Here is a 22453-nt window from a genome sequence, read left to right on the forward strand (position 1 = left end):
ATCAGGCTTTGCCCTGACAACATGGAATCTGCTTCGGATTCTCTGTCTCCCTCTCTCTCTGCCCCTCACATGCGTGTTCGTTCTCTCTCTCTCTCTCTCTCTCTCTCTCTCTCTCTCTCAAAAATAAATAAATAAGCATTAAAAAAAAAAAGCAGGCAAAAACCTTTTAAAAGTTCCATGCTTCAGGTATTTGTTTAGGAAGTTTCTAAGACTTAGAGTTTGTGGTTTCATTCAATTAAATACTATGGACAATATAAAATGTCTCCTGTGATCATTAAGAAATCATTCCATGTAAAAATGAAGTTACATTCACATAAACAATTAAATTAACACTACTATCTTATTTTTATTTCTGTAAGTCCTTATTAATATTGGTTAAAGGTTCTGTGCTTCCCACCCCATCCTATCCTATCCTCCCCAAACAGAATCCACAAAAGACTTTTTACATACTAACTATATGAAACTAAATATATAACCTGCTTTGCCTTGGTTAAAATAACATGTTTCTTTCCTAAAAACACTGTAAAACTTGTATAGGAAAAGCACTTCATTACTGTTTTACTGCTTAAAAATCCACACATTTCTCAATTTGACAAAATGTAATGAAATGTAATGATGCAAATGTCCTTCATCACTACTTGATCAGAAAACCAGCTACAGCAGCCAAACAGCAACAATGAAATCTACAAACCTCTAGAAGAATTACTACACATTATTGTACAATTACAACATCACACTTGAGACTGTGACACACATCCTAAAACGAACATGTTATAACAGTATATATGAAAAGGTCAAGGGCTATCATTATAGCTCTAATTCCAACTAATCCCAAATCTCTTAATATTCATATAGAAAGTATCTGTTCAACTGAATACACAGGTGTAAACCATGCCAAGTGCAAGTCTGCCATAGTTTTAGAAGTCTGCTGATTTCCTCAAAGACTTATACAAGTCAATCTCTCCGTGACATTAAGACCAGGTAAGTTTAACTTTGAAGTAGTAGCATAAGGCAGTGTGTGCTGAGGTGCAAGCATCAAAAAGTGAGCTAATTTTGCCCTGCAGGACCTTGAGAAGTTCAGGGCTCAAAGACAGGATACAAGGAGTATGGGTTAGAAGCAGAGAATGGGTGTGGGAAGGAAGGAAGATTGGTTGCATGTCTACAGAAGGGTTATTCTGTGCAAAAACTGAAAGATAAAAGCCTGGGACTCTGAGACATAGATACATTAAGGAGGTAAGGGGTACCTGCACAAACGTGTGCACAAAGCACAGGACTGATTTAAGTAAAAGCCAAAAGTCAACAGAAGAGGGGCATCTGGATGGCTCAGTTGGTTGAGCATCCAACTCTTGATTTCAGCTCAGGTTATAATCCCAAGGTCATGGGATTGAGCCCCGCATCAGGCTCCGTACTGACTGTGGAGCCTGCTTGAGATTCTCCCTCCATCTCGCTCTCTCTTTCTCACTTTCTCCCTCTACCCCTCACCCCCACTTGCTCGCTCTAAAATAAAAAATAAATAAAAAGATTAAAAAGTCAACATAAGAAATGCTCAAACATCTAATCCTGCTCCTTTTCGTAAGTTAGGGAATGCCATGGACCAGGAAAAATGTACTTTACTTCCTGTTCCACTTACCCCTCCCCCACCATTCTCCCAGAATGAAGATCCTCCCTCTAGAGAAACTCAACAGTGCCAGAGAAAAGATATTCACATACTAATATTTGGCAACAAATATAGCAGCTCTCCAACAAAATAGCAGCTCTGCATCTAAATAGCCTAAAATGAAGGCCAACACTTATACTTGGTAAGGTCCCTTGTAAACACACAACTACCACAATTAGCCTTTTTCAGTTTTAAGTATGAACAGACTACTACAGATCACCAATATCTGCAGAAAGTTGACATGAGAAATCAAAACAAAAATTGAAAAGATAAAAAGAAAGATATGAGAACTTTTTAAAAACTTTAAAAAACCCATATAATTACTATCCTTGGAGATGTAAAATAAAAACTAAAGACTGCCATGAAAAAGAAGCAATCCAAATGATCTTAATGTAAAAATATAGCAACTGTTAAAAAAAAAACCAACTGAAGAAAATATCAAGAAATTCTCCCAAAACATTGAGGAAGAGATTAAATATGGCAAAAGTAGTTAACAGAAGACAAAAACAGGAAATTTAACATATAACTACCAATAATTCCAGAAAAAAAGAAAGAATAGAAAAAACATAAAGGGAAAAAAATATTGACACATTAAAATAAGAAAACATCCCAGAAATTTTCTCAAGGGGAAAAAAGGTCACATACAAAAGAACAATTATTATTATTATTTTTTTTAATGAAATTTATTGTCAAACTGGTTTCCGTACAACACCCAGTGCTCATCCCAACAGGTGCCCTCCCCAATGCCCATCACCCATTTTCCCTACCCCCCCACCCCCCATCAGCCCTCAGTTTATTCTCAGCATTTAAGAGTCTCTTATGGTTTGCCTCCTTCCCTCTCTGTAACTTTTTCCCCCCTTCTCCTCCCCCCTGGTCTTCTGTTGAGTTTCTCAGGATCCACATATGAGTGAAAACATCTGGTATCTGTCTTTCTCTGCCTGACTTACTTCACTTAGCATAACACTCTCCAGTTCCATCCCCATTGCTACAAATGGCCAGATTTCATTCTTTTGCATTGCCAAGGAGTATTCCATTGTATATATAAACCACATCTTCTTTATCCATTCGTCAGTTGATGGACATTTTGGCTCTTTCCATAATTTGGCTATTGTCGAAAGTGCTGCTATAAACATGGGGTACGAGTGCCCCTCTGCATCAGCACTCCTGTATCCCTTGGGTAAATTCCTAGCAGTGCTATTGCTGGGTCATAGAGTAGATCTATTAATTTTTTGAGGAACCTCCACACTGTTTTCCAGAGCGGCTGCACCAGTTTGCATTCCCACCAGTAGTGCAAGAGGGTTCCCATTTCTCCACATCCTCTCTAGCATCTATAGTCTCCTGATTTGTTCATTTTAGCCACTCTGACCAGAGTGAGGTGGTATCTCAGCGTGGTTTTGATTTGTATTTCCCTGATGAGGAGTGACACTGAGCATCTTTTCATGTGCCTGTTGGCCATCTGGATGTCTTCTTTAGAAAAGTGCCTATTCATGTCTTCTGCCTATTTCTTCACTGAATTATTTGTTTTTCGGGTGTGGAGTTTGGTTAGTTCAAAAGAACAAGAATTAAAATGGCACCCGAAGTCTCCAGTGTAATACTGCAAGCTTAAAGTCAATGAAGCAACGCTTTAAATTCCAAGGAAAAGTTATTTTCAGTTAATAATTCTATACCCAGTCAAAACATCAATCAAGTGTGAAAGCAGAATTTTTAGACATGGAAAGACAAAACTTTATTATATATACACATTTTCTCAGGAAGCTACTAGAAGATAAGTTCTACACACACACACACACACACACACACACACACACCGGAAAACACTATCTGGGAAGCCCCTGAGTAGCAACTGGGCAGTGGCCCTAAAGAATAAATAGAAACAGATTAACAGTTTCACAAGCAGACACGAAAATACTGATTAATGGAACATTTTTAAAATACCAGTGACAGATACATGGTGAATCTGATGAAGCCACTGAAGAGTTGTAAAAATAAGTTTGACACATTATGTAAGTGTAAACAAAGCAACTAATAACGAAGATCTATGTGTAGGAAAATGTAATCCGAATGCATTCCTGGCCATAATCATAATGTAAAGATGGCTTATTAATTGATCCAAAAATTGTGGTATTAAAAGAATTGAGGGGTAAGGTAGGTAGAAGTATAAGAGAACTAAAACCTCACATTAATAACAGGAAGCCAACAGATCATATAAAAGTGAAAAATTAAGCAATAACAGCAACTGAAGTATGTAGATAAATACTAGAAGAAACAGCTAAATGAACAAAAAGTTGACTCTGAGTTAGAGGGTTAGAAATGGAAGTGGAAGAGGAGGGAACCACTGATTTTCATTACATAGGTTTTCATATAGTTTAAATTTTTAAATGATAAACCTGTACCTTAATAAAAACAAAGTTTTGTGCTGTTTTGTATTAAGGCCAATGAGTTTGGTGAATCTCAAATGCTCAGAAAAACAAATGCACTGGAAAGAAATTTTTGTTTCAGTATTTCAGGATTTCCAATATTCTAAGGCACACGGAATGAGAAAGCTCAGATTTTACCAACTGCGCACTAGACCTTTCTATGTGACTATTCCATAGACCTTAAAAAAGACACATACACACACAGAAACACACACACACACACCTCTACCTACCTATACTCTTCCCACATCTATATCCTCCCTCCTTCACCACCAAATTTTATAGACTCTAGTCCCCAAATATTTCTAAAATCTGAAAAATGATCTCTTCCAATGCTTTATTCATTCACATCATCATTTCTTGTCTAGACTACAACAAATTACAACCCCCTAGCTAGTCTCAAGGCCTCCATTCTCTCCTTTCTAATCTAAATTAACATGCTAAGACAAATTTTGCCAAGCTGACTCCCTTAATACCCTCTGTGGCTCCTATTCCTACAGGAGAAAATCCTATCTTTAACATGGCAAGCCCCTCACATCTACACAACTTTCTATCCATTTAGGTTTAATTTGTACCACTCCCTCCTCAAACCCTGTGTTCCAACAATTTCAACTCTGGGTCTTAAGCACAGGCTGCTCCCTCTGCAAAGGAAGTCTCCTTGAGCCCAATCTTGCCTCCTCAACCCACATGACAAACTTTTATTGGTTTTCATAAAGATTCTCTTTTTCCTCTATGCTACCATGCACTTATATAACTTTACTATAGCATTTAATCACAACGTATCATAATTATCTGTCATCATCTTCCACACTAACCTCTATCTCATCAACAGAGACTAAAGTATTACCCTGGCATACAGAAGACCCTAAATAAATATTTGATGAATAAAATGCCATTCAGATGTCTGGTCAGAACAACTGCAACTACGTATGGACCTATATATAACTCTACCCATAGAGGTTAATAGCCTAATGACTACAAAAGTAGAAAGAAAAAGGGAAAGCCAGTTTCTCCTGCCAAGACATGTTACAAAAGACTATCAATAATAATTTTTATATGCTATTTAACAGTTTACCATGTGATTACATACAGTCTACAGCTTACAGAGTTACAGTTTAAAGAGGAAGTAAGCACGGCACCTGGGCAGCTCAGTCTGTTAAGCGTCCCAACTCTTGGTTTCAGCTCAGGTCATGATCTCACAGTTCATGAGATCGAGCCCCACATTGGGCTCTGTGCTTACAGTGTGGAGCCTGCTTGGGATTCTCTGTCCCTCCCCTGTTTTTGGGTTTGTTCTCCCTCTCTCCCTCCCTCCTCCCTCCCTCTCTCTCTCAAAATAAATAAACATTAAAAAAATAATAAAGAGGAAGCAAGCAGCATTCATTTCCTTTAGGGATTTGGGACTGGGCCTTATATAAACATTACAATGACTTTCCCTTAAGGTTTCATCAGTGTCACTTTATGCAATACATGTCAAAAATGGCAAGACAAGACTCCCAATGAGATCCTGAAATCCAGCCAATCAATCAGTATCATAGTGCCACTCACTGCGGCACAACTCCACTAAACTGAAAGGTAAGAAAATACCCAGTCACGACCACAGATGCTATAAACAGAGCATATTTTAAGACCTGAATGTATTAACTGATACGCTTGCCAAAGGATCAACCAATCTGGAAACTGGCAGATGCAAAGGGTAGGATTTACTAAAATCAGTTAACACTTTTCATCCAATTCAAAAGTCCATTTTAACACATTTTTAATCATTAATTTAAAAAAAAAAAACAGAGTGATTTCACGGAGTTCAATTTAAAATACCGTGAAACTTTTGTTTACCTGAAGAGAAACATTTGGTGCACTAGGTTAATCACTTTCCTGAGACCACTGCACAGTATTGTCAGTCAAGGCAAGATCCCCCCCAGTCCCTGTCTTTATCCGTCTTTATCCCCTCACTGCCTTTTACCCTCAAACCCCAGTCCCACCTGCCTCCATCCCCAATACTTTGCAACAGGGAACCATTCATTCCACTCTATTTAATATATTTGCAATATGAGCAGATGTGACGTGCTACATCTGAGCAAAAGCTTTAAAAGCCATTTAGTGCTTCTGTCCACTTTCCTCTGTTTGCCTCTGCCAAGAGTGACAGGACCCAGAAAAGAGCTGCTCTTGCAAATGAGAGGACATGTGAAAAGCCACAGCCAACTGCCAGCCACAAATATAACATGAGCAAGAATAAACCTGCACTGTTCCATAAGCTCCTGAGATGTGGGGAGTTATTATCACAGAAAGCTAACCAATGTACAATGTAAAGCTGAACTAAATAATTACACTTCCCAAATCGGATTCCACCAATGAGACACATCTGAGTGAAATCTGGAAGGCCAAAGTGAGACAAAGGATGTATTATTGCTGCCGGTGATTCTGGCAAGTCAAGAGACGTTAGAATTTGTGGCATCCCAACTCCAAGTTCCAGGGTCTGGTGACCAGCTTCAGGGATGAGGGAGGCAGGTGTGATGACGTAAGCATAGTGGTGTCGCAGCACCAGCAGGAGCCTGCCCTCAGCTCGAGTGGAGCAGCCTCACTGACTTCTATACCTCCAACCTCTTCAACAATTTTTCAAGGACCTAATGCCAGTATTAAATCTCTTCTTGCTTTGGATACCTAGTGATTGCTTGCACTGAACTATAAATGATAAAGTATTTGGTACTGGAGTAGTTAAGGACACACTCTCATAAGCTAGGAAGCTGGCTCTGGTTTTCCCATCTAGTTGGATTTTTTTTGTTTTTAAGTTTATTTCTTTTGAGAGAGAGAGAGAGAGAGAGAGACAAAGACTACGTGAGCTGGGGAGCGGCAGAGACAGAAGGAGAGAAAGAGAATCCCAAGCAGGCTCTGCGCTGGCAACAGAGTCTGACATGGGGCTCGAACTCATGGGCCACGAGATCATGACCTGAGATAAAACCGAGTCAGACACTCAACCAACTGAGCCACCCAGGCACCCTGCGATCTAGGTGGATTTAGACAAGGATGACCGTGCCAACATCAGATAACATAATACAACAGGACCTGTCAGGCAGCAGTAAAGAGTTAAATTATCACCGATGGATACCCAGAATAAAGTTCTTGAGGAAACGACACGGCAGACTGTTCTGGCAGTTATGATGGAAATGAGAAACACAGACTGTGGAGTAAACTGATTCTGGTAACAGGTGAAAACTTTAAGAAAATTATTAGCTCAATGAACAAAGACCAAAGAGCATCCGTGACTGTCATAAAAGAATCTCTTAATTCTTATAGGCACAGGGTTGACATACCTCAAAAATCAGAAACAGAATGATCCTGCAAGTTACACACAATAACCATACAAAAATAATTTAAATTATTAGATAAATCTCTTTTTTAAAATTTTTTTTTCAACGTTTTTATTTATTTTGGGGACAGAGAGAGACAGAGCATGAACAGAGGAGGGGCAGAGAGAGAGGGAGACACAGAATCGGAAACAGGCTCCAGGCTCCAAGCCATCAGCCCAGAGCCTGACGCGGGGCTCGAACTCCCGGACCGCGAGATCGTGACCTGGCTGAAGTCGGACGCTTAACCGACTGCGCCACCCAGGCACCCCATCTTAGATAAATCTAAGTGAAAGGGTACTGACTGTGAAACAGTACGACCTTGAGACTTGAAATGGAACCAGTCTGGTGGACTCTGATCAATCTGGGAACTCTGACCTCACAAAAGTCACTGAGCCTTCCCTGCCTAAGTACCCATCCTCCACAATACGAAGCTAGTCTTTACCTAACTAAAGACTCTTGTCATGACATTACCTGAAACCTACAAGGGAATGCAGATCTCCACATGCCTTACCTACAAGCTGTCCCTAAACCTCCAACTAAATCAGATTCTCCAGGGGAACAAGTACTAAATATAAACCAACGGGAGTCAGCTTACATTCCAAAAAACACTACAGACTCTTGGAAGACTCTAAGTTGTCCAAAGACATTAATATCTTATGTTGGAGGGGTGCCTGGGTGGCTCAGTCAGTTAAGCATCCAACTTCAGCTCAGGTCATGATCTCGTGGTTCGTAAGTTCGAGCCCTACGTTGGGCTCTGTGCTGACACCTCGAAGTCTGGAGCCTGCTTCAGATTCTGTGTCTCCCTCTCTCTGTACCCCTTGCCTGCTCACACTCTGTCTCTCTCTCAAAAACAAACATTGGGGCACCTGGGTGGCTCAGTCGGTTAAGTCTCCAACTTCAGCTCAGGTCATGACCTCACGGTTTGTGGGTTCAAGCCACAAGTCGGGCTCTGTGTTGACAGCTCAGAGCCTGGAACCTACTTCAGATTCTGTTTCCCTTTCTCTCTGCTCCTCCCCCACTCATGCTCTCTCTCAAAAATAAAATAAACATCCAAAAAAATTTAAATATTTAAAAATTAAAAAAAAGAAAATACTTTATGTTAACAAAAACCTAGAGAATACACATGGGATCAGATTCTATGGGTACTGAGTAGAATGAAACATAACTTTAGATAACACTTATCAAAAGGAATATACTCACTAAAGATTATTTATTGCACTACCTCAAGCAACTAGATACGGTTATTACAGTTTGCTCCGTTAACTGGCTCAAACCTGGACTCAATGATGACCTACATTACAAACAGCTCGACCTCCTGCTGAATAAAAGCAGGATTAACAGCAGATCAGATACCAAGGAAGACGTAGCAATGGAAACTATCTGAACTGAGGCACAGGGAGGGGAAAAAAAAAAACGAAAAAAGATAATGATCAGAATCTCGGTGATTCAGGGCACAATAACAAGTGGTCTAACAATATGTGTAACTGACGGGGAATGGTAAATCTAAATACGTATATATATTCACATATACATATAAAATGAACGATAATGTTCCAAATTTGACAAATTCTTTCTTTTTTTTTTTAATGTTTATTTACTTTTGAGAGACAGAGAAAGAGCATGAGCAGATGAGGGGCAGAGAGAGAGGGAGACACAGAATCTGATGCAGGCTCCAGGCTCTGAGCTGTCAGCACAGAGCCCAAAGCAGGGTGTGGGGCTCAAATCCACGAACTATAAGATCATGACCTGAGCCAAAGTCAAAGGCTTAACTAACTGAGCCATCCAGGCACCCCAAATTTGACAAATTCTAAAACCCTACAAATCCAAGAATCTCAATGAATAAAAAGAATAAACATAAAGAAAACCCTACCCCAAGGAATGTAACAACTAAACTGCTGAAAACTTAAGGCATAAATGAAAATCCTAAGAGCAACCAGAAAAAAAAAGACACGTTAGAGAGAGTAACAAAGATAAGACTATACAGACATTTATTAAATAAGAAACAAGGCAGGCCAGAAGACAAGGAAAAACATCTTTAAAGTGTTGACAAAGAAAAACACAACAAAACACAAATTGCCCATCTAGAATTCTATATCCAACAAAAATATCCTTAGAAAATAAAAGTAAAGTTGGCACAAAAACAGACACTCAAATCAATGGAACAGAATAGAGAATGCAGAAATGGACCCCCACAAACATATGGCCAACTAATCTTTGACAAAGCAGGAAAGAATATCCAATGGAATAAAGACAGTTTCTTCAGCAAGTGGTGCTGGGAAAACTGGACAGCAACATGCAGAAGAATGAACCTGGACCTACTTTCTTACACCATACACAAAAATAAACTCAAAATGAATGAAAGACCTAAATGTAAGACAGGAAGCCATCAAAATCCTCGAGGAGAAAGCAGGCAAAAACCTTTTTGATCTTGGCTGCAGCAACTTCTTACTTAACACACCTCTGGAGCCAAGGGAAACAAAAGCAAAAATGAACTATTGGGAACTCATCAAAATAAAAAGCTTCTGCACAGTGAAGGAAACAATCAGCAAAGCTAAAAGGAAACCGACAGAATGGGAGAAGATATTTGCAAACAACATATCAGATAAAGGGTTAGTATCTAAAATCTATAAAGAACTTATCAACTCAACACCCAAAAAACAAATAATCCAGTGAAGAAATGGGCAAAAGACATGAATAGACACTTCTCCAAAGAAGACATCCAGATGGCCAACTGACACATGAAAAAATGCTCAACATCACTCACCATCAGGGAAATACAAATCAAAACCACAATGAGATACCACCTCACACCCGTCAGAATGGCTAAAATTAACAATTCAGGAAAAAACAGGTGTTGGCAAGGATACAGAGAAAAAGGAACCCTTTTGCACTACTGGTGGGAACGCAAGCTGGTGCAGCCACTCTGGAAAACAGTATGGAGGTTCCTCAAAAAATTAAAAACAGAACTACCCTACGACCCAGCAATTGCACTACTAGGTATTTATCCAAGGGATAGAGGTATGCTGTTTCGAAGGGACACGTGTACCCCCATGTTTATAGCAGCACTATCAACAATAGCCAAAGTATGGAAAGGGCCCAAATGTCCATTGATGGATGAATGGATAAAGAAGATGTAGTATGTATATACAATGGAGTATTACCCGGCAATCAAAAAGAATGAAACCTTGCCATTTGCAGCTACGTGGATGGAACTAGAGGGTATTATGCTAAGTGAAATTAGTCAGAGAAAGACAAACCTATGACTTCACTCATATGAGGTCTTTAAGACACAGAACAGATGAACATAAGGGAAGGGAAGCAAAAATAACATAAAAACAGGGAGGGGGACAAAACATGAGGGACTCTTAAATATGGAGAACAAACAGAGGCTTACTGCAGGGGTGGTGGGAGGGGGGATGGGCTAAATGGGTAAGGGGCATTAAGGAATCTACTCCTGAAATCACTGTGGTACTATACGCTAATTTGGATGTAAATTGAAAAAATAAAATTAAAAAAGAAAAAAGAAAATTTTAAAAAGAAAATAAAGGTAAACTACTTGTGCAGACAAACGAAAGCTGAATAAATTCAAGGCCAAAAGGACTGCACGATAAGAAATGTTAATGGAAATTCTCAAGGCAGAAGAAAAGTGGTGAAAACTTGGGTCCAAGCAAAGGAATAAAGAGTAATAGAAACAATAACTAAGTAAATATAAAATACTTCCCAATTTTTTATTATTTAAGACAAGTTTCATATATTATGATTCCATTCATATGAAATATCCAGAATAGGTGTACCCATAGAGACAGAAAGCAGGTTGATGGATGCCAGAGGCTGATGGGAGGGAGGAATGGGGAGTAACTGCTTAACAGGTAAGACACGTTATTTTAGGGTGATGAAAATGTTCTGGAACCAGATAAAGAGATAGTTGCACTACACTGTGAATGCACTAGATGCCACTGAATGGTTCACTTTAAAATGGTGAGTATTATGTTACATAAATTTCACCTCAATTTTTTTTCAAGATAAATGTTTGTTTTAAGCTGAGTTAGCAACTCTATATTTGACACATTATATGTAGAAGATTATAGCAGTGGCAACACAGCGTAAAGGGCAGGAAGAAGAAACGAAGTATACTGATATGATTATTATACTATATGTGAAGTGGTCTAATACTTGAAGGTACACTGTGATAAGTTTAGTTTTCATACCGTAAATACTAAATTTACTAAAATATATAAAAAAAAAAAGGCATGCTAATAAGCCAAACTGGAGACAAACAATGAATCATAAAAAATAATTAATGAAAAGACAGGTAAAGAGGAAATTTAAGAAAAACAAAAGAACAGAGGAGACAAAGAGAAAATAAATTGGAAGATGGTAGATTTAAACCCTACCATGTCATTAATTACATTAAGTGTAAATGGTCTAAATGTTCCAATTAAAAGGCAGAGGTTGTTAGACTAGATTTTAAAAAGCAAAACAAAACCACATGCTGTATACAAGAAATGCACTTTAAATACATACAGATTACAATAAAATAATAGGAAAAGATACATTGTGTTAACAGTAATTCTGAAGAAGAAAAAAAAAACTGAACAGCTAACAAGAAAAGCATCCTTCAGAGTAAGATAAAGACAGAGTTCCATAATGATCAACCAACCAATTCAACAAGAAGATTTAACAATCCTAGATATGATACACCCAACAACAGATTAATGGAATTTAGACCCACAAATACATGGTCAGCTATTTTTCAACAAGTCGCCAAAGTAAGTCAGTAAAAACAGGATAATCTTTTAAATAAATGGTGTTGAAACAACTGGATATCCATTCAAAAAAAAAAAAAAGAACTTCAATCCTTATCTCTTACTACACACCAGTATCAACTCATAACTTAGATCACAGATCTAAACATAAAAGCTAAAACTATAAAATTTCTAAAATAAAATATAGGAAAAAAATCTCCCTGATTATGAGATAAGCAAATGTTTCTTAAGATTAAAAAAAAAAAAAGTACCAGCTGTAGGAAAAAAACTGATGTTAGACTTCATCAAAACTTAATACATCTATTCTTTGCAGGACATGGTCAAGAATAAAAAGACAAACCAGAGAGATAGCACTCATAATACATATTATCTCATAAAATATGTATCTAAAATTAATGCTGAATTCTTAAGACAACCCAAGAAACACAAAGATTCTCACAAACAAAATTACATTAAAGGGCAATAAGCACATGAAAAGCCAATGGCATGTGTAAAAGAGAAATGCAAAACAAAACCACAATGAGATATTACTACTCTCCCTCTAAAAAGGCTAAAATTAAAACAAAATACAAAACCAAAAAAAAAAACCTTACAATTCCAAGAATGTGAAGCATACTTAGTATAAATAAGTACGTGCAGCAAATGGAACTTTTACACATTCCTAATGGGAATGTACAATGATACAGCCATTCTGAAAAAACAGGTTGGCAGTTTCTCATAAAGTTAAACATATAACTAATGTATGACCAAGCAAATCCATTTACAGATATATTTATGAAAACCTATGTCTAGGGGCTCCTGGGTGGCTCAGTCAGTTGGGTGTCCAACTCTTAATTTCGGCTCAGGTCATGATCTCACAGTTCGTGGGTTCAAGCTCCGTATTGGGCTCTGCACTGGTGTGTGGAGCCTGCTTGGGATTCTCTCTCTCCCTTTCTCTCTGCTGCTGCCCCACCTGTGCACATGCACACTCTCTCAAAATAAACAAATAAGCATAAAAAAAAAAAAAGGAAGAAAGGAAACCTATATTTACACAAAATCCACATGATGGTTCATAACAGCTTTATTCATAATAACCCAAATTGGAGACAACCCAAATGATCACCAACAGATGAACAGATACGCAATTTGTAGTATCCCAGCCAAAACAAAACTCAGCCCTAAACTCAGTAACATGCAAGAATATGAATGAATCTCAAATACAGGGTGAAGGAAAGAAACCAAGCATGAAATAATACAGATTATATGATACCATTTATATGAAAACCTAGTAACAGAAAGCAGTGGGGCTAGGGGGTGGGGAACTGAAAGCAGAGAGGCATAAAAAGTATTTAAATGATGAAAATGTTCTCAACTGCAGTCATGGTTACCTTTGGAGAGGTAGTCTTCCTTGGGCTTCTTGCACTCCTACATGTCTTGCTGAGTGTGCTAAGACTGCAAGACCCAGACCAACTGCTCTTGAACCTGAGCCACTCTACAGCTGGTAACCTTGAAAGGTGAGGTATTATCTTCCCCTGAACAAAGAAGAAGCTTGCTTACTGCTTTCTATAAAAGCAGTAGATTCCCCAAGTTCAATATTCTTCAGCTGCAACACAAGCCCAATGAGGGAGCATCCATCTTGGCCGTACTGTGCTTGTCTCTGGAGACTTGGGGGGTAAGGGGAACCTATGCAAATATGCTGATTCTCACCCTATTTGTGGTGCCATGAATAACATTTCTTTCTCTGATCCAGGAGTTTCCTGACTTCTGCCAGCATTCGTAGCAATAGGCTAGCTTCTAGCTGGCTCAAATCCTAGATAAAACTTTATGCCTCAACTGGGTACAATTTACTGAATATAAATGGAGAAGGAAGGAGAAAAGGTGTATGAGAAAGAAGGAAATAGACAAAGAGGAGAAAGAAGAAGAATAGGAGAATGAAGAGGACGAGGGAGGGAAGGTGAGTTTGGAACACCAGAAATTCCTTAATATGCAGAAGAATGAATCTAGACTTATGAAGACAAGACTGTTTGAGTGTTTTTATCATATTCAACTCTCTCTACCTCTCTCTCTCTTAAATGTCCTCCAAGACCCTTCATCAAGGAATTAAGAAATACACTGGTGAAGGATACACGGATTTCCTTGAAAACTGCTGTGGTGGCTGTCCTTTTTAGTTCTGGGCTAAAGATGGGTAATACTGCCACTAAAAGGAGCTCCCTGATTTCAATGGGATGGTGGGATTTCCAAGGTGATAAAGGACAAGTAGAAGCACTTAACCGTCAGATATAAAGTAGGCCTGGTTATTATAACAGGCAGGAGGGCCAGACCCGTTATCAGAATGGCTTGGATCTCTGGTGGTGGCTAACCATAGTGTCCATAAGAAAAACAGATGTGGAGTATACTAATGTATTACTTGACGAGAAGAAAAAAAGAAAATGAAAACAAAAAAACTCTAGATATATCAAACTGAGGCTTGACTTAAGTGGCCACAATGGAAGAGTTATGGCATATCACCTAATACGCAGGCTGAACTTGTTCAAAGACACAGAGCGCCTGGAAAAAAGGAGATAATGGGTTCCATTGAGGAAGGACCCTACAAAATTCCATCAAGCGCATAAAGTCATTCTCCTAGCCTTTTCCAAATAGAACATGAAGTTTTTCATCAAGGACACAGTGCATGTGGGAAACAGAATCACTCAGGCTTTTGGGGGGGTTATTTAACGCCGGCTCTAAGCCCATATTAACCCTAAGGGACCAGAACGTCACTATGGTAAACCAGATCAGGAGCTGTGATGTCACATTGAGAAAGAGTGTTCTGGCTTCCATCCATCTCAGTGGGCCCAGTGAATCCACAGACCCACCCTGTAATTTCCCCAGTTCTTGAACACACAGTTAAAGGCTCCCTACACTATGTAGTAAGGGTTATGAGCATAAGAAGGGCCAAATAAAATCCCCTAGATGTATCCCTTTCTAACAAAATAAACCCAAAGCAAGAGCACACCTCTGTGGAAACGAGAGGACAGAACCAACTTCAAAGACGTAAAAGACACAGGGATGGTAACTGTTACGACATTCTGTTTCACTAACCTATTGGGTCAGTGCAGAGAACCTGAATCTTGGAGAATGACTGTGGATTATAGTAAATCATCAAGTGGTGACTCCAGTTGTAGTTGTTGTTCCAGATATGGTCTCTACTGGGACAGATCAACACAATCCCTGGCGCCTAGTATGCATCTATCAAGCTAACAAATGCTTGCTTTTTATCTATTCCAAATACAGACCGCCAGAAGCTGTTTTCATCTTACAGTCCAGAAACACACCTTCACTGTCACAGCTCAGGGCTTCATCAACACTCCAGCTATCTTCCATTATTTGGTCCACAGAGACTCTGGGCATCTCAACACCTCACTGGTCCACTACACTGTCAGTGCAACCAGCAAATCCTGTATCCATACCCACACTTGGTGCCATCTCACTTTCTACTTTTTGCCAACTTAAGAGGTGGGAAAAGATACTATTACTCTTTCAATCTGAATGTCTCTTGATTACTTAATTCCAAACATCTCTTTCTATGCATGTTAAGATTTGCTATTCCAGGGGCGCCTGGGTGGCTCAGTCAGTTGAGCGTCTGACTTCGGCTCAGGTCATGATCTCACAGTCCGTGAGTTCGAGCCCCGCATCGGGCTCTGTGCTGATAGCTCAGAGCCTGGAGCCTGCTTCCGATTCTGTGTCTCCCTCTCTCTCTGACCCTCCCCCATTCATGCTCTGTCTCTCTCTGTCTCAAAAATAAATAAACATAAAAAAAATTAAAAAAAAAAAGATTTGCTATTCCATAAGCTATTTATTAATATCCTTTGCCTATTTTTCTACAAAGATTGCTGCCCTTTTCTTAGGGATGTGTAGTTCCTTGTCTAGTCTATATATCAATCCCTTATCAATCCTGGGCACTACAAATACCTTCTCTCATGCTTTCATCTTTCACTGAATGAAAATCTTTAATTTTTATATAATCAAAATCACTACTTTTTCACCTTCATATTTTTGAAGCATTAGGAGTCCCTGCTCCCTAAGAAAAGAACTTCAACAATGTCTTCCATTAATTTTATAATTTCTCCTCTCACATCTAGGTCTTTTTAATTTATCCATAACCCATTCTGCCTGTGCTATAGGGTTTGTTTTTTTCTCCATATACTGAGCCACTCTCCCTAATAGGACTCCTTTCTTCAGTGATTTCTCTTAAGCTCCTGAACACATATGGGTAAGTCTCCACTATCTAATTTGTTCCCAAGTCTATTTTTCCGTTTGTGCACTTACACTACAGTTTTTATTACTACAGCCTTGAAATAGTATCTTAATTTCCAATAAGGCAAACCCCACCAAAACCAAATCTTTAAGACTGCTTTAGCTATTCGTAAACTTTATTCTATCTGCCATATGAGTTTTAGATCTAGGTTACTGAGTTTGTTAGACAAACCAACTGGAATTCTGATGGCAGTTTAATCAAATTTATAGATTAAAATGGAGAAAACTGACCCTCATAATAATAAACAAACATATCTCAAGAGCATGGAAAGATTTATTTAGATTCTCTTCTGGTTCCTTATTCAAGTTTTAAAGTTTTCTACAGACTTTACAGTTTTGTTGCTTTTATTGTATATGATATTTACTTCTGATTCCCTATACTAGCTGTTCATTGCTAGTGCATAAATGTTATTAATTTTTATGGTTTGATCCTATTTTTTGTAATGTTTGTTTATTTTTGAGACAGAAGCAGAGTGTGAGCGGGGGAGGGGTAGAGAGAGAGGGGAAGACAGAATCTGAAGCAGGCACCAGGCTCTGAGCTGTCAGCACAGAGCCTGATGCAGGGCTTGAACTCACGAGCTGTGAGATCATGACCTGAGCTGAAGTTGGACACTGAACCGACTGAGGTACTCAGGTGCCCTATGGTTCGAATCCAGGAACCTTGCTAAACTCTTACGAGTTCTAATAGTTTCTCTTAATTCTAATGGTTCTTCTAGGTAAGTGATGTTATCTGCAAATAATGGGTTTTATTGCTTCCCTTCCTATCCTTACACTTATTTTTTCCCTTTGTAGTGTTAGCCAGGACTTTTCTTAGAATGTTAAACAATAATAGTGATAAAGGGCATCCTTAACTTGTTACTTATCTTAAAGTGAATGAATCTAAAATTTCTCTATTAAGTATTATTATTTGCTGTAGGTTTTTGGTAATGACCTCGATCTAGTTATCTCATATCCCAATCGTGGGAAAAGAGTTTTTTATCACATAGCTATTGGATCTTATCAAATGCTTTTATGGTATCAAGATAATCATGATTTTCCTCCTTTAGTCTATTAATGAGATAAATTATATTAACAGTAAATAGATGTTGAGTCATATTTACATTCTTAAACTCCATAGATCAGGATTCTTTTAACACATTGTTAGATTTGATGTGTAGGATTTTCATATCTATGCTAATAACTGAAACAGGTCTATAATTTTCTCATATTGTCCTTATCTAGTTTTAAAATCAAGATTTCACTAACCTTATAAAACAAACTAGGCATCTTTTTATTTCCGTTTCTAAACTTGTAAAAAGGAATTGTTATTTAAGAGTCCAATGCAACTCATTTATCTCAGTCCAGTTTTTGAAAGGGGAGGTCTTTACCCTTCCTTCCACTTTGTTAAATATTTATTAGTTCAAGCTATCCATTTCTTCTGATACCAACTTTCAATATGTATTTTTCTAATAATTGATACTTTTCATCTTATTAACCTACAGGAATTCATAAAATTCTTTTCTGAAATCTCATGCTTGTAGTTACTTCCCATGTTTTTTTCACTTAATTATATTTTCATGTATTTTACTTGATCAGTCTTACCAGAGGTCTATCTAGCTTATCGATCTTCAAAGAACGATCTTTTGGTTTAGCAAGTCTTTCTTTTGTTCCTAATTTCATTGGTTTCTGCTCTTGACTGGATGTTTTCTGAACTCTCAAATGAACTGTTTAAGCACTAAAACAAGATCCTGCAGCATTTAGATAAGTCACTAGGCCACACTGTCCAAAGCCTGGTTTCACTACTAGACTTCAATACACAAACTATATAATATATTATTCTCACATACACATGATACAAAAAAAAAAAAAAATCATATCCAAATCTTACCAACCATACCTACATATGAATGTCTTTGACCAAAGCTGTATCTTGAGGGCAAATAAATTAGATTATGGGCTGTTCCCACCAAAAAAATAAAAGCATAAGGTTGTTAAATATATATTTGAATCAAGGCAGATATTTTCTCTACACAGCTAATTGGACAATTACTGGTACTGCTTGATAAAATTAGTAACTAGAAATGAAATCTCCAGTTGCTTTACCAGATGTCATTTAAAACTTGCAGTTATTAATAGGAGAGAAAAATCTGGCTGCCATGGTCACTTTTCACCACTACCACCACCTCCAAAAAACAAAAAACAAAAAACACCCCACTCAAAGCAAAAGCACTCTTTTTTCCTAGCTATAGAAATTACGTTTAGGGTCGGTTTAGGGTCAGTTTCAGATTACAAAACAGATTTTGGTCTTAAATCTTTCCGCCTGCAATTGAGCATTAACGCGGACCACTAACCTAAAGTTCAACGTTATCTTGTACACATGCTAAATGGCTTATTCTTATGAGTGTACGCTTTGACAAGTAATTTCATACATTATTAGCTTCAAAACGGATGTCGCTCCCACCGCATTGGTGTCACTCTAAAAACAACTACAGTTCTCTATCAGGACGTAGAAAGTGCACGCTAGTGAAGGGAAAGAACGAGGTGTAACTATTGGTCAGCTTTCTAATTCCTGACTTGTCGAACGCAGAATAGCTAAAAGCACAAGAACACAACTTGCCAGATTTCTCTCTGACTACAAAAAAGAAAAAAAAAGAAGAATCCTTTAACGAAACTCAGACGGCCTAATTTTCCCCTCACGTTTGAGGGCGAAACTTTTCAGGGGCAACGGAGAAGAAAAGGGCTTCTTAATGTTGAGAGATAGCCAGCTGTGATAAGGATCGCATTTGCAGGAGAACTTGGGGCTGTGGGCGCACCAGGCTGCTTCTCTAGGCCAGGTAACACAAGAAGCCAGGGCCGCTAAGGCGCTGGCCGCAGACACCGAACGAGGGGGGAGGGAGGCGGGGAGGGGAGGAGAGACCCAGGCCTGAAACAAAGGAAGCGGGGCTGGCCGAGAAGGGTGGATTCGGTGTCCGGGGGGGGAGGAGAAAAGCCAAGGCTGCAGGGAAGAGGCTGGACTCACAGAACTTGGAGGTGGAGGTGTTGATGTTGATGGTGGAGCTGGGAGTGGGGGCGGGGGCCGCCTTGGCCACGGCGGCGGCCGTGTCGCAGCTCTTCAACATCATGATCACCCCATTGGCCTCCGGCGGTGGCGGTGGCCCCATCGAGAGCCCCTCCTTGGGGCCTTTCCTGTCCACCGAGGCCGCGGGCACCGCCAGCAGCTGCCCCCCTGGCGGCTCTCGCGCAGGGGCTGGGATCGACGAGGGGGGTGGCGGCGGTGGCGGGGGCTGCCGGAAGCCGTCCACCGCGGCCTCCCAGTTGTTGTGGTTCTGGTCGTCCATCATCGCCACGTAGCTGCCCCACTCCTCCTCTTCCATGCTTTCCTCCATCCTGCAGGCCCCCAGCACCCTCCCGCCTCACAGGCACCTGCCGCCCGTCTCAACCCCGGGCCAGGGGGCACCGCAGCCACCTCGAGCTCACATCGCCGGCGGCCGGCACGGGCGAGGCGGGGCGGGGAGCGGCGCGCCGGGTCTCTCCGTCTCAGCCGAGCAGACTCTTCGAGACAGGGCTGACGGCGGTGGGCGCTCCCGGGCTCTAGCCTGGGAGAGGCAGCCGTAAAGCGGCAGCGCCCCTCACGACATTTTACAGCAACTTCCAACAGGCAGTTGGAAAGGGCAGCTGGGGGCGCGGCCAGGAGGGCACGTGGTGCGAGGAACGAGCCAAGAGAGACCAAAGTGAAAAGGGGCAGGAGCTGTGAGTCACCCCCACGCAAAAGGGCAGAGGTTTGCCCCGCCTCGGCTGGCCTCGGCGCTGAGAGGGGAGGGGCCGCGGGTCCGAAGGAGCAGCCGTCGGTCCCGCCCCCGACCCAGCCCCACGTGACAAGGAGTTTGCGCAAGCGCGTTCTTTGTCTGGTTACCGGGACGACCGGAATCTGGCTGGCCCTTGAAGATGCGCCCCAAACCGTTCGGCGTTCGCTATGGTCCGGGCCCCCGCTTCAGTGGTGTTTTTCGTACGCCCTCCGGATTAAATGGGCCCCCGCACCGCGCAGAGCTTCATAGCCCCGGCCTTTGGTTGACGACAGAGCTAGGGAGCCACGAGAGGCCCTGGTTCGCACGTTACAAATGGGTGGGACTATCCTGGGTGGCCCTTGATGAGTCTGCTCGTGGGCCTCAGCCCACACTGCGGAAACCTTCAAAACCAAGAATAAAAACCGAAACGTAGCAAGGTGGCTTAAAAAAGAATGCGAGTGAGCTCTTCATGGATTCTTCTTTTTAAGTGTCTTAACTTCTCCATACACTGAGGCCAGGAATTTTAAATTTTTATTTTTTTTAATGTTTATTTAATTTTGAGAGAGAGCGAGCAGGAGTGGGGAGGGGCAGAGAGAGCAGAAGACACAGAATGTGAGGCAGGATCCAGGCTCTGAGCTGTCAGCACAGAGCCGGTCGCAGGGCTCGAACTCCCGAGCCATGAGATCATGACCTGAGTCAATGTCCCACGTTTAACCAACTGAGCCACCCAGGCACCCCAGGAATTTTAAATTATTAAATGCAAAGCTTTTTATAGTGTTTAACAAATCTGTCTACAAATTTGAGATTATATGGGAGAGTTCAGAGGGGCAAGGGGGAGAGGTTATGTAGCTCTATTATAATTTCTTTAATTCCTCTGCGTTCTCCAATTATAGCAATAGCAGTATATTATATGAGAATATATGTTATAATTGTTTATTGTGGAGCACATTCTAGCTACTTGTGGTAAAGTCGAGAAAACACCGTTACTACACTAAACTAGCAGATAATCTTTATTTCCACAGATACGAAGTTAGTGTAAAGAATCCCTTCAGCCAGTGAGAAATCATTGTCTCGGATGTTCTTCAATGTCCACGTTTATTTCGGCTCCTCTACCTATGTTTTCCCATATATTCTGTACTGTACTTAATGGAACTGTTTACCAATCACTTAACAATGATTTAATCAGACAGTGTTCTCACATATGAATTAATGGCATACAGTTTTTGAAGCAGTGCATGTTTTTAATTGCCTGGGGCTAGAACTATGCTAATTATCTGGCCCTGGGAAGTTTGGGGAATACTTTTTTAGTTTATTTGTTTTGAGAGAGAGGACACATGTACGGGCAAGGGGCAGAGAGAGAATCCCAAGCAGGCTCCATACTGTCAAAGCAGAACCAGAGATGGGTGGTGGAGGGTGGAGGTTGGGGGAAGCTTGATCTAACTGTTAGATCATGACCTGAGCCAAAATCAAGAGTCAGAGGCTTAACCAACTGAGCCACCGAGGCACCCTGGAAATATTTTTTTAAGTAAAAGATAATTGAGTGAAACCCTAAGGGTGGGGAAAAAATGTAACCTTAGAATTCTATGCCTAGCAAAAAAGACGATGGAAAAGGGAAAACAAATCATCTTTTTCAGACAAATAGCAACTGGTAGTTTTTCATCAATAGACTTTCTAGGTGGGTGGGTATGTGTGACTGGAGATAAAGAGAGGTCTCCACATAATAAAATATTCAATATACAAGGAAGATACAAATCATAAATACATCTCTAATATACAAAATATGTGAAGCTAAAGTTGACAAAAGTACAAGAAGAAAGAGAACTCTATCATCATAGTAGCTGATTTTTCCATCTCTCTCTAATAGATTTTAGTGGGTTGAATAGTAGCCCCCAAAAAGATACATCCATGTCCTAATCCCTGAAACCTTACTTTATTTGGAAACAGGGTCTTTACAGATGTAATTAAAGTTCTTGAGATGAGATCTTTCTGGATTGGTCAGGTAGGCCATGACATCAATGACCAGTGTCATCCTAAGAGAAAGACAGAGGGAGATGTGAGAAGAGAAAACAGGAGGTAATGTGACCACACAAGCAGAGACTGGAGTGATGGAGCCACATTCCCACTTGCATGTCAACAGCCACCCAAATCTGGAGGAGGCAAAGAATGGATTCTCTAAAGCTTCCAGAGAATTCTGCCCTGCCAGTGCCTTGATTTTAGACTTCTAGCTTCC

General features: G+C 40.2%; 1 protein-coding gene across 6 annotated transcripts in view; it reads right to left on the reverse strand.

Annotated features, from left to right (window-relative positions):
- Positions 1 to 20060, reverse strand: part of CACUL1 (CDK2 associated cullin domain 1) — an 82497-nt gene extending 62437 nt beyond the window's left edge. For 5 of the 6 annotated variants that reach the window (XR_006960955.1, XR_006960952.1, XR_006960953.1 and 2 more), the window contains exon 1: positions 19458 to 20057. Coding sequence is in view for 2 of the 6 variants with exons in the window: in XM_047073510.1 (XP_046929466.1) it covers positions 19458 to 19824 (367 nt within the window). In the remaining 4 variants the exon portion in view is untranslated. Of the gene's footprint in view, positions 1 to 19457 lie in introns of all 6 variants that reach the window. The other variant, XM_047073512.1, reaches the window with a different exon arrangement.
- Positions 20061 to 22453: the final 2393 nt, after the last annotated feature.

This window comes from Lynx rufus, unplaced genomic scaffold (assembly GCF_022079265.1).
Source record: "Lynx rufus isolate CCGP_SWC_20201006 ecotype Redwood Valley unplaced genomic scaffold, mLynRuf1.p SCAF_11, whole genome shotgun sequence".
Taxonomy (NCBI): domain Eukaryota; kingdom Metazoa; phylum Chordata; class Mammalia; order Carnivora; family Felidae; genus Lynx; species Lynx rufus.